General features: G+C 33.9%; 1 protein-coding gene and 1 long non-coding RNA gene across 2 annotated transcripts; one reads left to right on the forward strand and one right to left on the reverse strand.

The window, feature by feature from the left end:
* Positions 1-1,513: 1,513 nt before the first annotated feature.
* Positions 1,514-2,795, reverse strand: LOC119076986 (phenazine biosynthesis-like domain-containing protein). Its single transcript, XM_037184090.1, has 4 exons — positions 2,633-2,795; positions 2,065-2,578; positions 1,861-1,964; positions 1,514-1,796 (listed from the first exon to the last, which is right to left on the reverse strand). The coding sequence occupies exons 1-4, from the start codon at positions 2,723-2,725 to the stop codon at positions 1,608-1,610; spliced, it is 900 nt and encodes a 299-aa protein (XP_037039985.1). The 5' UTR covers positions 2,726-2,795; the 3' UTR covers positions 1,514-1,607.
* Positions 2,796-3,109: 314 nt separating this feature from the next.
* LOC119076996 lies at positions 3,110-3,300 on the forward strand. Its single transcript, XR_005087728.1, has 2 exons — positions 3,110-3,149; positions 3,199-3,300. It is a non-coding gene; the product is annotated as an uncharacterized LOC119076996 (long non-coding RNA).
* Positions 3,301-17,481: the final 14,181 nt, after the last annotated feature.

Raw genomic sequence — 17,481 nt, forward strand, 5'->3', positions numbered from 1 at the left:
GGCCAAGGCTTTAAACTTTAGGGAGGTCACGCTGATACAGATGCGCGGGTGACACACACAAAATTTGACATTTTGGTAGAAGATGGATTCTCAAATTTGACAATTTCATAGTAGGTGAACTATGTTTTGTGTGTCCCCGCGTATCTTATAAAATGGCTGTCTGCGTGACCCCAACAGTCTATAGTCTTGCTCGAGGGCTATATTACACGTCACAAATAAAGTGGATCTCACTTAAGTTTCCGTTCATTGATATGGCATGCCTTGACGTACTTTATTTTGTAAAAGTTTAAGAAGTTTATTCACAATGAACAATTCGAGTCTTTTACGAGTTGATATGCGCGAGTTAATACTTTCTACAATTTCTTACCTAAAGCGACGGCAGATTTTTCTGTAATGCACCACAAAAATGCTGAGGTAATGAAGTAAGAGATTTTGTAAGGAGCGACATAATGGAATCTATAAATTGTGGTTCGCTGTATGAAATAAGTTGAATGCATGTTTTTTTTGTTAATAGTAACGCTAAAACTTTAAAACTACGCATGGCTAAATTGTTGTCTACATTTCGGGGCAAAATTATTATTATTTTGATGATAATTTTGGATTCGTATAACCTCAGTCCGAAAAAACTAAATATTTCACGAAAATTGTTACATATTTTGAGTTTTTTCGGACTGAGGTTACATCACCACAAACATTAAAATTTTTATTGAAAGCTAACACATTTTAATACCAAACGATGGTCGTACTTTTTCCAAAAAAGATGCGAGTCCAAAATTTTCATCGAAAAATAATATTTTTGCTCCCAAATGTAGGCAACAATTTGGCCATGTGTAGATTCCTCTTAAACAGCTTGTATGTAAAGAAATCTGATTAACGTCAAATTGTGTACGCTGGTGCGGAGATCTGTGACTCGAATACTATCGACTACCAAACGTCACAAGTTGTCGCAAACCCTATGGATTCGCTCCAACAAGAGCATTTTCAGAAAAAAAAAATATTCACGAAATTCTGAGAATCAAACGATGATTGATTTCAAGCGATAACTCATTAGGATCGTGGATGGCTTGAATCTCGATGGTTCGAAGATTTTGCGAATTCTCTCTTAAGACTGATAATTTTTTTTAAACCTCTGTTTCGAGTGTTTCTTACCCTGAACTGTTTGCTTACTTTTTTCATCGTCGACACCGACATTCGAAAACAAATAATATCTTCTCTCTACGTAATTTACTAAATTTATGCGAATTTGGTGCGCCATGTGCTAATTGTTCTGATTAACAAATGATTTTGTTAGCAGTTGTTTAATCAATTAGGTCTTCGTTATAGTCCGGAATTTTTCTCCGTCTTGTTCCTAAATTTTTTACAAATTAAAAAATCGATGCAGAGAGCTATTAATAATAATCGAAATTGTCTAAAATGAAAAAGGTAAATGCTCAAATAAATATCTTACCATGAACGTATTTAACTCTAAATTGAATTGGGCGTGTTTAGGCCTTTTATAGTTCTCAGAGGTGGGTCCAGTTAATAACACAATTCGTTTATTGATTTAACGTTCAGAATCATTACGTTATTATATTGGAATAATCAAATGTACTCTTTCAGTTTTTAATCTACAACAGCAATTCACCATGACTAAAGACTTTTGTGTTACCTTCCAGATAGACTCGATCGGGACTACCTTCTCTTATCGAACAATGAAGACGACCACCACGTTTCGAACATTGCTTTGCCAATAATTTATTTGACTTCAATTCAGTAGGCCAATAAGACATAAGGGCACAATGTGCCGATCCACATACCTGTTTCGAAGATGGAATCGATCGTTATTCCGAATTTCGTATAATTTTTAAATACAGTTTATACCGGGTCCTCGTTTACACCTAGCCATGGGGCGAAGAAGCGTGAGTAGAAATGTATGTCGCCAGATCCTTTCACTGATACTATTGCTCCAATTACAGGATTTTCACCTATTGATAAAAAGTCTTTTCACTCTTATAATTGTTGACAACAATTTTGTTGAGTGCCTGACGTCATATCATACAATATGTGAAAGGAATTCCTCATTACCTTTAACATCACATAACCGATGGTAGTTGGGTTTTATGTCAATCAATCCTTTCTCACCACATCTGTCATTAAGTCTTATGAAAAGATATTTTGTTGATGGAACGTAGTAAGCACTGTGCACAATGGAAACATCGAATGGTTCCACCAGATATTTTACGAATTCCAGGTCATTACCAGTCATTTCTTTTACAGGTGTTAATGGGAGATTGATACTTATACGACCACTATCCCAATGCATGGTTGCACATAGCGAACCTTTAAATTTTGTCTCGAAATAGATCGTGGTTTCCTTGTCGTTACAGTCATTCTTCATTTTACTGAACAAAAACTTCGCTGAGGCAAGGGTGGCATGACCACATAAAGCAATTTCACCCTCTGGTGTAAACCAGCGCAGTGTAAAATCTTTGTCACTGCGTTGCGCTATGGATTTGTTCCAGGATGTTGAGACAAACGATGTTTCACTTAAATTGAATTCGGCACCAATTCTTGCCTTAGTTTCATCAGTAATATCATCCTGCATCGGCAACATTTATTTTATAATAGCAAATTAAAGAAAAGAAACTCTTACGTCGTGTGTTAACAAACAGACTGCTGCAGGATTACCAGAAAAGTCTTGGCCAGGGAGACAAAATGCATCGACAATTGCAAATGGTATGGACATTTTCGCGAGGAGATCAGCGCCGAATGGTGATCAAGTCAAAACTGCAACCGGATTTTATTCTGCATGAGATTAGTTCTATCCACAGATACTATACTTTATCTAATCAAAAATTTCTTTGTTTTGCCAACGATAAGCATATGAAAATAAATATTATGAACTTGAAACAATTGAATAATTTGTTGTTATGTGCATACAATAGAAAGAAAACTTACGAAATACAAATAAAGGTGAATAGACCGAAAGTTTTTTCTGTCTCGTATCAGACGATACTGATAAACCATGACGATTATTTTTCTTTTTCATTTTCCCACCTGTTATGGGACGGTTCTGTTATCGATAACGACTTGAAACGAACGACAAGCTCTGATTAAACCGGCATTATACAGGGAAATGATGTTTGGAAACTCAAGCTTAAATGTAAATAGTTTCGTAAATTTCAATTACAGTTCGTCATAAAATTACTGATGTAAGAGATTTATTTTTTTGTGAACTAACTTCACTGCAATAACATTTCATGGAAATTTACCAGAGTGAAGATATTTCACCTAAAAATAGAGAGCAAAGAATGAAGTACTGAAAAAATAGTATGTTCAAAAAAATGAAGATTTGAAATTAAAACGTTGCCGGTTACTGTCACTTGTCAACTTTAGGCACACCGGAAAGTGCTAAAGGAGTCGAGGATTACCTTCAAATAAATTTCTAAAAACCAAAAATTGACTTTTGATTTTTAGAAATTTATTTGGAGGTATTCCTCGACCCCCTTAGCACTTTCCGGTGTGCCTAAAGTGCCTGCTCAATCATTGTGTTGAATATTAATGATAAACTACTGAATTAGGGACTTGTGTCCCGTTTAACGTTCGTTTATTGAATGCGAATAACTTACAATATCGTTTTGTATTATAGGCCGTTTCAAAGGATTCTAGATTATATTTTAATCAATTGACCGCCTTGATGTAATCTTATTACATTTGATTTATAAGTGATCTGATTTACGAGTGATTATTAGATTTCAGGAGCGATTTCTACAACATACTCCTACCTTGAATTAACAATCATTTTTAATTCATTAAGTATTGTAATCGTTCTGGTACTTTCACTCGACGTCCACTTCTGGTTAACCTTGGTTCTGCCTCAACGTCATTGTTTCGTTCATCATGATCTGCACGAATTACTTCTTCTGGAACTTGCTCTTCTTGTATGACCTTTTGCATGTCTTGATTTGAAGCTTCCATAATGACAGTATATACTTGTATCGTTCCTTCAATCATGTCCAAGTCAGGAACTTCACAGCTTCTTGCTTCATTCAAAAACATCATTGGAGTTAAATGTATTAACTCTTCTGCATCTTCATTCGAGTAAGTTAGTGGTCTTGAGTTAATGGTTGATTCGCAGTCACATAGCGCTGTTACCGTTTCTTCGTACGTTAGGTATGATGTGCCCAAAATACTTCTTAATAGTTCTTTTATCATTCCTACAATGCGCTCCCACCATCCTCCCCACCATAGAGCACTTGGTGGATTGAATATCCATTTTATCCTTTCAGCTGCGCCACTTGTGTTGAATATTAATGATAAACCACTGAATTAGGGACTTGTGTCCCGTTTAACGTTCGTTTATTGAATGCGAATAACTTACAATATCGTTCTGTATTATAGGCCGTTTCAAAGGATTCTAGATTATATTTTAATCAATTGGCCGCCTTGATGTAATCTTATTACATTTGATTTATAAGTGATCTGATTTACGAGTGATTATTAGATTTCAGGAGTGATTTCTACAACAAGCATTATCCCCTACATGTTAATTTATTGAAACTACTTAGGTCAACTGAAGTAATAGATCCCATAGTAAAAATGTTGATATATTCGCCGTTTGTGAAAGGTTAAACAAGATAATTGGTCATAAAGGCCTAAAATGACTAAAAAATCTATTCCATCGATTGTTTCATTTTTTACACTTTCAATACACTAAGGTGCAAAATCAAAGACTTCAGATTTATTGTTGATTTCGATACGGTAAAAAAAATAAGGAATTTTCACAACAGATTATAGAGGAATTTCTAGACCCACAAATTTAACAGTCTTGATTGAGCATAATGCAAAAATAAAATAGATTGGGATCAAATGTTGGCATTTGTATCAGTGATGCTTCGGAAGTTCAACAATGAAATTGATCAAAAATATATGGATTTCCAAAAAAGTCTACTTTTAACGTGACTGAAGATATTTTGCCGACCCCTCCAAAACTAGTCAGTTACAACAATCGATGGACATGCACGAGTAGAAAAAATTGAACGAGGTTCAACTGCTATGTCTTGCTATATTCATTTGAAGATTGACAACAAGATCAACAAGATTGTACAGAAACAATGGCGTCTTTGCTTTAACCAGTAAGAACAATTCAGTTTTAAATCGTATCTCTAATGTGATTAGCTAAAAGAAATATCTTCTTGAAAAGATTTTAATTGACTATCCACTTTCTAAAGCTCTCTTCATTTAATAATCATAAATAAAACCAATGCAAAAATCTTACTTTTCGGGCCACAGAGAAATTAATTCCATCCAAACAACCTTGAAGTTGAACCAATGGCATTAAAGGAAAAAAATTCAAAACAAAACTCTGAAAACTCTTTGATACCATAAATAAAATGTTAGAGAGCCTCTTTTAAAAAAAATATATGAAAAACTCTATTTATCAAAATAGAAACAAAGAACTGTATGAGCGGAAAGTTTATGGTAGTCTACTTGAAATTTGTTTCGTTCTACTTATACTTAAAACGATGGTTTCAAGTTTTCTATAAATTTAATTAAAATTTATGAACTACGGTTGTAATGTTATGCAAAGGCGGATAACATTAAATAAAAATTAGCGTAGTTTAGGTGTGTTGTGTGCGGATGGTTCAAAGTGCACTTACCTGGATAAAAATTCTCAAACATGGATAGATGATACATAATGATTTATAGCAGTCATACAATTCTGTATTCTTAAAATTTTTCCATTTTCAAACCGTTTTCCCACCACATCACATATTTCCGTAGCACAAAAATGACTCTTTCCCACTAAGAAAGCGCTTTTATTCCCCGACATATATGCATAACAAAAAAAGCAATACCCAATATTACCTTGCACATTTCAAGATATTTCACTCAAACGCCACCAAAAAATATTCTATAAGAGAATTGGAGAGAGAGATGGAAGTGTGGCGGGCTCTTGACAATAGCGGATGCTGCACGTAATGCCATATTACAGCTTTATGTGGAAAAATGGATTTCAAATTGTTTTGTGAAGTGTTTTTCAGATGATAGTAGTAATCTCTGATGGATGAATAGAGAGCTGTGCGATGTGCTTGTGTTTACATAAAAACGTTCGTTGTGTTCCAGCTGAGTATTTTTCATTCAACACTCACTTTACAACAAGATGTTTTGTAATGACAAATGTTAATCAAAAGAAAATTTAAATTCATATTTCACGTGTAACAATGTACGGCAGGAATACATGAATAAATTAGAAAATCTATCGGATTCTATTATAATGTGTCCCAACCTTTAACCTGCTGGTAAACAGCGGATGTCAGTCATTATATTCATTATGAGTTTATTCCCATCCATCGTACAAAACCATAATTGCAAATTCAATTATTCGAATTGTTAAATCACATTGTTTCACAATTAGTCCTAAATGGTATTTTCACTTTCGTAATGTTATTAATGTTATAGTTACAGCCAAGAATTAGCGGATGTTTGTGATTATGCTTCTCGAGAGTTTAGTGGTTACAATTTACAGAGAAACTAGTTTTAGATTGTGTGTTCTGTACAAGCGTGCAGCATAATGAATTAATTTGATCGGCATGGTACATAAGTGTTTGTTCCTGAAATTTTAAATGAAACAAAAACGCTACAACACAATATCTATCTACATGTGCAGTTCAGTGTGCCGACACTCTGCTGACATGCCCTGACTACAAACAAACAATTTATTTTCAGGAATGCATATTTTAACAAAGATAATTTAATTTATTGATTTGCTCATTGAAGCCAATTTAATTTAATTTAATTGCCAATTGAGTTGAAAATTGCTAAATTGAAGCATTCTACGTTCAGTACAGCACACCAAATCACATACATATGGGTACACAACTGTTATGGCTAGCTAAATATTTGTTGAAAATTCAATCGCCACTTCGAAGTAGATGCAAAACACACCACAGACCTTAGCAAGACAGTGATCTCAGTTTTGTCAGAAATTAATTGGCTTTGAATCCAACAATATCGTGAAAATGTTGGTCGCAGATGCTGCATTGAAATATAGCTAAGGAGTCAGGCAGGGTAGGTATTCAGTGGTAGGGTGTTGGACTTATACATTAGCACATGAATTATATGTCTATTTTACACATTTGAAGATCTAGATTTAGATTAACCTGTTACACATGGCAAGCATATGACCACTATAGATCATTTTCAATGTCGTTTGAGATGTCAAATGAGCTGTCATTTTCACAAAGTGTCATTGTTTGCTTTGTGAAATTGACAACTCATTTGACACTATTTTGATAGATGAAACCGTTATTTAACATTGATCTATTATTGTCGGGTTATTACTTCCATATTTTTATTCGGTTGATTTCAAATCTTGTACTTCAATTTTTTAACGTGCATTTTTCTATATAAAAGACTATATTACTTAGAGCTTGTCATTATTTTTGTCGTTGCTATCGAAAACCTGTATGTAACAGGTTAAACTTCAACAACACCTTGAAACTGCATCAGATACCAAATATATTAAGGAATAACTGTACCTAATTTATGTAATCATGACTGCATCCCGTCATTAAAACTATAGGAAGGCATCAATGCTTAGCTAAAACTGTGGCATACATTTCTGCGTTTTGTATTTTATTTTCTATTTTTTTACCACAACCGTTTTTGAAAAATGTGAGACGACCCTAACGATTACGAATGTATCTTTCATCTTTCAATGAAAAAAGATTTGTTTGTGGCAGTTTCACCCATAGAGGTAGACTACTTAGAGTAAAGAGTAATGAACTTTTGTCAGCTTGTTCTCTTAAGAGCGCCCTTGTTTCATCAGACCTGAGAAAAGTCAGCAATTAACTTAAATTTGCATAAAACGTCGCCTTCTCTCAGGACTGGTCAAACTGATAAATCAAATCTGTTTTTATGAAAATTACATTGTAGTGCGCCATCGTCGACTCAGACTTAGACTCAGACTTCACATTTTGAGCTGGGGACCAGGCCCTGATCCCAGTTAGGCTCTTTTAGAACAGTAAGGGAAAATGATGTCGCGTTTTCCTGTTACTTTTCGGCACTCAAGTTGCTAGTACTTATATACCTCTGTATGCTACAGAGGTAACTAACAACAATTGCCGCCGCTCGGTTTGACAATCGGACTAGCTACAAATGCAATTTTTCAATCAGTCAATGTAGTTAGTCGAATAACCTCTCTGGCCAGTGTACTTACCACACACTAAGCTCACCGCCATTGTCATGCTCCTTCCTTATCGCCGTCTGTTTGTCTCTTCCAATCTGCGCGGTTTGACGACGTTTCTCCTGCATTTTCATTCGATCTCTGCGCACTTTAACAATCACTCAGTAACCGCCCAGTAAAGACTACATTTTTAGCTGAGCATCGATGCCTCTTAAGTAAAAACTTACTCATCATTTCTCTTCAGATTTTCATTCTGTGTCAGATAATGCATCATCTATTGCCTTGAGTTTCCAACCGCGTGCGGCTGGTGCCGGAAAATACTCATTAGTGGTACCATTGATTTACTACGCAATGGAATCGGAGCAGTCTACTGTTAGAATACAAGACCGTCGTCTGACTGATGAGGTTGAATGGAATTGTAATTCGTTTAACTAGGCAACTAAAATGCAGGGATTGTGCGGAACTATAGATATCCAATTCATGTGTTCAAGCATTCGAATAATAAATATGCAAACCAACTAAACGAGGGGAATGAAATTTGCCATTTACAGCAAAGATAACGATTAATCACATTTTAATGTGCAGTTAAACTGTTTCAATACTTGCGTTTATGGAGGGAAATCACGCAATATAAAAAGTATAAATTATGAAAGTGCTAGGGTTGGTGTATGTACAAAAGTTAGCACTCTCTTCATTATGTTTTCGTGTGTGGCATTAACCCGAATGGAAGCTCATCATAAAAGTATATTACCGACTAAATACACTGGTAACTTTATTACAAAATTTATGCTTCCGAAAATATTTTTTTTTTTCAAACTGTTAAAGAAACCCATTTTGATAACATGTGTTGTCTGAGTTGCATGTCCCATTTCAACCTATCACCTCGATATTTGTCATTTTCAATTATATGGTGATACATGTTGCAGTCAAATCTCCGGAGACCACAAAAACATCATTCAAAGCACCAGTATACATATAATGTGTGTTATGTATGGAACATATAGCACGGTATAAAACAACGTACGGCATGTAATGAATTAGGTGTTGACATTCGTGCGTTAACCAAAATTATGTCACACACTCTTCTGACATAATTTAAAAAAAGAAAATTCTGAGTGGAATATTATGCTTTTCTGAATTTTCGAATTTCGGTGGGCATGGAATTTACAAAATCAACGGCATTTTATCATGTTCAAGTTTATTTGGTAATCTAATCGTGCATTTAAGTGCGAACCAATTTTGATTCATCGTTTGCTAAGTATTTTTAGAAATTATTTGTGGAGACGAAAGATTTTCTTAGAAACAAAAATTAATTGTGCACTCGACCTTATATACGAAGAATATTATTCGATTAATGCAAATGTTTGCTAAAACGATGTTAAAGCTGTAAGACTGTCTTTTGCGTATCAGCAATTCTTTGCAATAGTTATTTATGAAACAAGAATCGTATGAGGGTATTTAGTCTCACAGCCTTCTGTCTTCTCAACCCCGGCTTCGGATTGACAATCGACATCTAGTGCGTTTTATGAACTTGAGTGATGGAACAACAGTTGTTATTACATTTGACACGTTTCGACACGAAACCCTTGTAAATCCTTTAATGCACTAGTGCGATAAAATACGTTCATGTGACATTGCATACATGCGGCGTAAGTGTCGAATTCGATCACTCATCAACATACATCCAAAGTAGGCATGGGCGATAATGAAAATGATTATCGATAATTATCAATTATCGATAATCGATAATTATCGACTTTTTTTATCGAAAATTATCAAAAAAATATCGATAATAGATAATTATTGATATTTTGATAATTATCAAGATATCGATATTTCGGTCCGAAAATCCGATATTTATCGATATATTCCGATATATCGGTATATTATCATGAATTTTCAGATAAATATCAAAATATCGATATTTTGATAATAGACTATGCCAATCATATTTATCCAATGATGCCATTTTAAAGGTCATCAATAGTGGTGACTTTATCACTATTTTATTTTACCGGAATCATGCACACATTCAAATAAAAGCATTTCCGCCAAAAAAAATCATTTTTTAAATTAACGGTCAAAATAATTTCAGTTTTGTGGTGTCACTTACAACTAACTTCACAACAGACATGTCAAGAATTTTGTTTACCTGAATGGCAACATATTTTTGTATGTTTTCTTCACATTTTACCGACTGAATTAGCACGAAACGTATTGCAGGCAATTTCTAGGCACATAAAATTAAGGAATTGAACACTGAATGGCACAATTCACACCAAATTACTTTTAAAAATGAGATTTTCACAACACCCACAATGTTTGACCAAATTAATTTGTCCTTAAAAGTATTTCGGAGAATTTGTCCTAAATTCTGTTTAAGACACTAGCATGAGCACACTCGGAACTATTTTCTGTGCGAAATTTAAACTGAATCACTTTGTTTTACGCGAAATACTACAAATTTTCGACACAAACTTGTTTGAGATTTAAAATTTACTGTCCCGATTTGACATTTCATCAAAACAAAATTCAGTGAATCAGTCAAAACTGGATGAACTGAGTGAACAATACTACTCATACTACTGTAATTGCAAAGTGGCAAACTTAAGACCTTATGTGGAATTTGGGTGGAAATGGCGCAAATCACATATTTCAGGAATTTATAAAGTGAAAAATCTTTCCGGTTTCAAGTTTTTTCGTCAAAAGACGAGACACTGGTATCTTTATTTTCAATTTTTAGCTGTTTTATGTAAAAAAATTGAGAAGAAAAATCATTTTGGCTTAGTCTATTATCGAATTTCGATATTTTGATAATTATCGATAATTATTAAATTATCGATAACAATATGATTAATCGATTATCGATAATTTCTTTCGATTGATATTATCGATAATTTTGAACGCCTCCCATCCCTAATCCAAAGTATATAAATACTGAGGTATTGCACACATATTGAAATCTTTGGCGTCAAGTTGCAGCTAGTGGTGAGGTGATAGTATGTTGTGTTACAAGTATTGTAATGTTGATTTTTTCAGCACTAGACCCAAGTTTTCCTTACGAGCGGAGCGAGTAAGGAAAATTGGGTCGTGTGCTGAAAAAATCTCATTACAATACGTGTAATACATCATGCTTTGTGCCAACCGAGAATTGAAATAGACAAGAGCACAAAAAATCATAATTTTCATTGTAAACAATCACTCTTCAAATTTGATCGATCACATTGCTTTGCATTTTCTCAAACGAATGCTGTAACAACTCATACAAATTCCATATCAACACTGCTTTGAGTGTTGTAATATCACATCAAACGGGTGCTGAAATAAGTCACTTTACAACACTAAAATGAGTGCTGAAAAGAGTCGTATTTCAATTCTCGGTGGCACAAATACGATTCCATACAAACTCAGCAGATGCAACATTAGTCATTATGATGATGGCAACATTATAAAAATTAACTCACCGGGAACCATATTTTTCTAATCCGCTGAGGGATTGCATTACCTTCAGTGTTTAAATATGCTATTATCACATACTCGGCAAGCCTCGACTTCTTCGTGACAAGTGTGTAATATATATTATCACATACGCGCGGTGTTCGGATGTCAAAATTACTTATCTAGAAGAATAATTCAAAGATTACACTTCAGGTGTATTGTGTATGTTGTTGTCTTGTTTTCGCTATCAGTCTCGGCCAGTGGCGCCCAAAAAAATTTAAGAATAAGAAAATACTGTTGACCTAAGATTTTACGATACACGAATTTTTCATGTTTTAGAAATATTTATTTTTTAAGGAAAAATGATTTTAGACAAGATCTACACATACCCAAGTTGACTGTATTTTGATGAACGTAAATAGGGTTCCCAGAGGAAAATTTTAAAAAGAAGAAAATTGACAGGGAAAAAGAGTATAAAAAGAGCAAATCATAGCTAATGGCTCTGGCGTATTAATACTTAGCAGTACTTCTCAGGTTTTTCGTTCTTTTTATCAAATTTTCGATGAAACTTCATTACTAGAAAGTGCTATGGAAAATTGCAATCGGAATCATAGCGAATAATGTAGCGAAGCGAGCAATTTTTTTTCACAATTTTTAGCGTGCGTTTTGACGTCTGGATAGTTTCTAAAAATGCATTTCAAGAAAGCACTAGAGCTGAACTTTGAAAATTTCCAAGAAAGTATACAATTTCGCAATAGTTTTCATGTGAAGTGGTTGCTCATGATTCATTTGCATCATTTTATTATTTCATAAAAGTATCGACAAACATATGGCCGCGCAGCGATTTTTTTTTAAATTATACCGAAAAGAAGCCGTTTTACTGAAAAAAGTGTTGGCGATTTAGGGTGGTGCTCAGCCTCGATGAATTTGCTGAGGGTGGTGCCCGAGCCGCTGGGCACCACTGAAGTCGGCGCCACTGGTCTCGGCAAACCTCGACTTCTTCGTGACAAGTGTGTAATATATATTTCATACAGCACCTAACAGGTCTAGTCTGTATCTTTACACAACTCACACAATTCTACCAGTCAGGTAATTTTTTTTAACTTGTTTTGTTTAGCACGCCATACTGTTATTTTTTCAAATTTCATTCTTCATACGTCAATTTTTAGTTTTTCCGCGATATTTATAAGCTGATTGAGACATACCCTTGGCCTACCCTCGTATCAGGCATTTAAAGCTGCCTGATCTAACTTTGTTTCATTTGAGGTATTGGCAAAATAAGTGATATGCCGTCTGCCGTCTGCCGTCTAATGAAAGGAATCTGAATTAACCACTACTTCATATATCCGTAATGTGAAAATGTCTTTTATCACTAAAGCATTCTCATCTAAAATAGGATAGACAACAGAGTTGTTCGCTTCGTACCGGGTTCATTATTTATTATTCGCTTAATGAGTGGTTTTTCATGTTGAATTAGTTCGTCTGAAGTGCATTTGAAAAGCAAACAGACTCGTATACAAATCAAATCATGCATTATAATTACATGTTTTATGCTGTTGAAAGAGTCGTCATACATAGGTCGAGTTTTTCTTTTTACGGAAAGTTTGTGAGGCAAGCTTTCCGCTGCTATTGTTAGCAGTCCTTTCCTTGACTAATTCTTCAAGTTGCAAAGAACTTCATGAATAATAAATAGAACTTGTATCCTTGAATTCACTGGAACACTTTCTTTTGTTATGTTATGCATCGGAAATATAATTGGCATGGAAGTGGGTTTTTAATTCACACCATAAGTGCGCTCACAATGCAAATGAAACAAAAATAACGTATAATGAGACGTGCGCGCTACGCATGTATCATCAATACAGCTTCAAACATAGGTTTTCATTCATTGAAGAGCATTCATTAACTATACCAATTTAATGCAAACAATGATGGAGAAGTGCATTGGAACGAATTCTACTTGAAGTAGAATAATATTTCATAAAATAAATAAATGTAGCACAGGTAACATCGCCCATATCCTCGTCTATATGTATTTTACATGAGAAATTACATTGTAATTTCTTCGTTCGTCGAATCACCCGAAAGAATTCAAACAATATTTCAGTCAACACCAAATTAAAGTTAATTTTTATTGCCGAACCGTTTACCAGATTTAAAAGTCGTATATTTACGACGAAAGAAAATAAACAATTTTCTGGAAAAAGAACATTTTCAGAATTGTTTGCCAGATGAATGACACAAATTAGAGTGTCATGTCGTCGTGAGCCATATAAATTTTAATCGAATGTGATTAATTTGGTGTTTTCTCTTCCATTCTTTTCTATTTCACTCGCCTTCAGATATCCAAAACCATTTGTTCGCATCGCTCATACATTCGTTCATTCAACAAAATTTTAACTTGGGAATTAGAAATAACATTTTAAGGTATTCTGTTCCCGTATTATTCGAATAAAAATTCCTTAAACATCACACCAAAACCACGGTGTAAACAATCTTAAATCAGTGGCCTTTCTCCCTCGGCGCTAATTATTCACTTGGGATTATTGACGTTGAACATGAAAAATAAAACCGATAAATTATGTGTGTGGTGCGCGACCCGCTTAAATAAACATTTATCAAACGCGAATTGATTCATTTTATTATCATTAAGTTCATTCATTATAATTTCTATATCAGAACTCCGAAAAATAAACCGCAAAATTTTTTGGAAATTTATTGCGATATTGAAATTGGATAGAACGAGAAAATCAAAAACCTTTTAGGCAAGATGCCTCTTCACATCATTCTGTGCGCCACTTTACAATGAAAGGGAAAAAAATCTTTTCCCGTTTCTTTCTTTTTCGTCTTAAAGCGAAGAAAGTATATCTAATGTTGAGCTTTTATCGTTTTATGTACCTACGTAGATACACTCGTGTACTCGTTAGTAAATGGATACGATGATTTTGTATTTTGCTTGATGTATCCATTGAGTCTTTCATGATTATTTGTGTAAAAAATGGGCATCAAATTTGTAATTTTCTTTCAATTCATTAGAATTTTTTAGGGTTCGATTTTAGAACCATAATTTTACTCTTGGTTGGATGGATTAATGGATATATAAATACAAATTTATGAAGAGGCCATTATAAATGAAGCCAACTTAATATTACGACTGAATCCACTCCATCAAAAATTAAGTTCCAAGGATTTAATTAGGCGACGACTCTTCAAAAAAGTTAGATTTCAATTTTCCTGTCCCATTTCGAAAAAATTTTCCCTGAAAACATTCAATTTTATCATATTAATTACGTTTTCTTAACTAAGAATTCACTTTCAATGGGATTCAGAAGGACATGAGCAACTAATGTCTTTGTTTGAAAAAAGCTCTGCGTTTGCTGACACAAATTTCCTCGAATTCCGTTTTTTCTTTCTTTTACTTTCGACATTTTCTGATCAGACCCTCGCTCTGTTTATCAAGAAAAGCAATAAACGCTCGTATCCGTCATAATTAGTTGGTATTTGTAGGGAAAAAAGGAAACCAAAGCACAAAGTTTTTTCATTGCTTCCCGAAAATCGCATTAATCGATTACCATTTACAATGTATATATACGAAGTGTGAGCACACTGTAATAGAACCGAGACACACCAATGTATAATTTGCACAAACTTAACACCCCATGGGAACGGTATGCTTTATGGAGACTTACACAAAAAACTTGTCCCTGTCAAAGATTATTTCTCGTCATTTTTCTTCATTCAAAATGTTGTATAGATACACATTGTGAATGGTTAGTATGGCGGGGTACAATATAATACTCTCGAAATATGTGGGTTATTCATAATCTAATATAGCCATAGAGTTAAACAAACGATCTGAAATATGAGAAAAAAAAGGCTGGAAGAAAGACGTCGTTTTTTTCTCTTCCCTTGTTGGATGATAAAAATGTAAATAACCTTCTTGCGGTTATATGCTCCTGGTATGCTATTGTAATATGGTAAGTGTATGAAAATCGAATATGGAAGAATGGAAAAATGAATTGGATTTTTTTCGGGAATGGTTTGAAATATCGTATGAATTTATGGAGATGTGCCAGATATTCCATTATATATCGACGATGTTTTATTTATATTTTTTGTCGCTTTACACTTTGTCATTTTCTATGTATATCTCCACCATCTTCGCAAGAGTGTTGATGTACCAAATTTATGAGTGTTTTTGGGGACAAATTAGTTTCGTTCAGGAAATGATAAAATCGAAGGTAGTGCCTTTATTAAAGCTTAGTTTTTGGTGTCGTTAATCACACATTTTTTATGTGACCGAATCAAGCATTTAATAAACCGATAAAACCTATGCAAAATAAACGAAAATCCAAACGAAATCACACAATTGATTTCGACATAAAACTCACCCACTTAAGAATCAATAAAAAAAAGTTTTTTTTATTTGTTTTTATCATTTGGCATATATACCTTCGACCATAAAACTGCTAAAGATGTGCCATGGGCTACATTTTATACAATGTACATGAAAGAAGGACAAAATTATATTGTAAGGTATGCCCTGAGGAAATAATATCAGATGTACCCGATATACGAGAAAAAGATGTCGTTGTGTATTTGTGAAGTACCTTTGGAACAAATGAATTCAATAAAAAAAGTAAAACTTTTCTTCATCTCTTTTGTATTTTTTTTGTGTATCTTTGGCATAGGTCAGATCGTTGAAATGGAATATTTGTGTAAAGAGCTGGTAATAAGATTTCAAATGAATGCTTATTAGTTCGGCAATGGTTTACAACCGATAAAGGTTGTTTCATATTACATCAGCAGATATGCCGACCACACGGAAAATAGAAACGTTTTAAAAGTGGCACAGAATATATTGATGATGTAAAGAGATACATTAAACTGGAGGAGTATTTATGGTTTATTTTTGTCATACAATCTAGAAATGATACCAACGACACGACCTTCGTTCTACACCCTAAATGTAGTATTTTTCTTATTTATTCGATCGACAGAAAGCATTACTTTTAAAATATTTCAGAAACGACTAATAATCTGTTATCGACACCAAACTGCGATTGTGGGCATGTGGAACATACGACGAATCACATCGTATAGGACATTGAGAATAGAAAATTCGAAGGTGGCATATCAAGGTTCAACGAATTCAAACCAGAAGCCGTAAGGTGGTTGCAATTGATGTACGTGCAGAAGCTAAATCTTTGCTCTTAAATTCTTTTTTTTTTCAAGAGTACTTTCTATGTTTTGAATTATTGAATTTTTATGTGTGAGACGATGTGTGGTTGATGTTCAGTGTAAAATTACCATACGAAAGAATAGATAATCTGTTATCAAAAGCAACGATAGAAGTAGTAAGCGATAAACTACGGTTTATGTGGTCTAATATAGTAAGTAAAATGAGTGTCAAAACAAATGAAGTACAAGATTTTGTATCAAAAGCTTGGCGTCATCAGAAGTAGTTCGATAGATCGATGGTGTTACCCTTTACTAATATCTTAAGGTGTACAATGTACACTGTACATAGAGACAATTATATCATGCAATCATGCTAGTTTGAATATAAAGATTGGGTTGATATGAAGAAAAAGTCAATCGAAGAAAGAAAAAAAAATCAAACGGAAAAAGAGATTAAATTTGTTTGAAGACACTCGAGATTGTGCCTTAAAAAAACTCGCACATCAAATGGAAGACAGAAATAAAGATCGAAACAAGAAAACCGAATAGAGAACTTAAAGAAATAAAAACAATTTTATTCCAATTTGAGGTAAAGTGGAATTCTTTTCATGTTTTCCAAATTGCTGTTTGATATTCAGGATAACAAATTCGCAAATAATACTTTTTTTTGGTAAAATATTTATCATTGATACCAC

The sequence above is a fragment of the Bradysia coprophila genome, unplaced genomic scaffold, assembly GCF_014529535.1.
Source record: "Bradysia coprophila strain Holo2 unplaced genomic scaffold, BU_Bcop_v1 contig_232, whole genome shotgun sequence".
Classification (NCBI taxonomy): Eukaryota; Metazoa; Arthropoda; class Insecta; order Diptera; family Sciaridae; genus Bradysia; species Bradysia coprophila.

Excerpts from the sequence above, each read along its gene's own strand:
- LOC119076986 (XM_037184090.1), bottom strand. The coding sequence starts at position 2,725 with ATGTCCATACCATTTGCAATTGTCGATGCATTTTGTCTCCCTGGCCAA. Across the intron at positions 2,579-2,632 it reads TCTGTTTGTTAACACACGAC|GATGATATTACTGATGAAAC; the intron begins GTAAGAGTTTCT and ends TTGCCGATGCAG. Across the intron at positions 1,797-1,860 it reads TAGGTGTAAACGAGGACCCG|GTATGTGGATCGGCACATTG; the intron begins GTATAAACTGTA and ends TCTTCGAAACAG.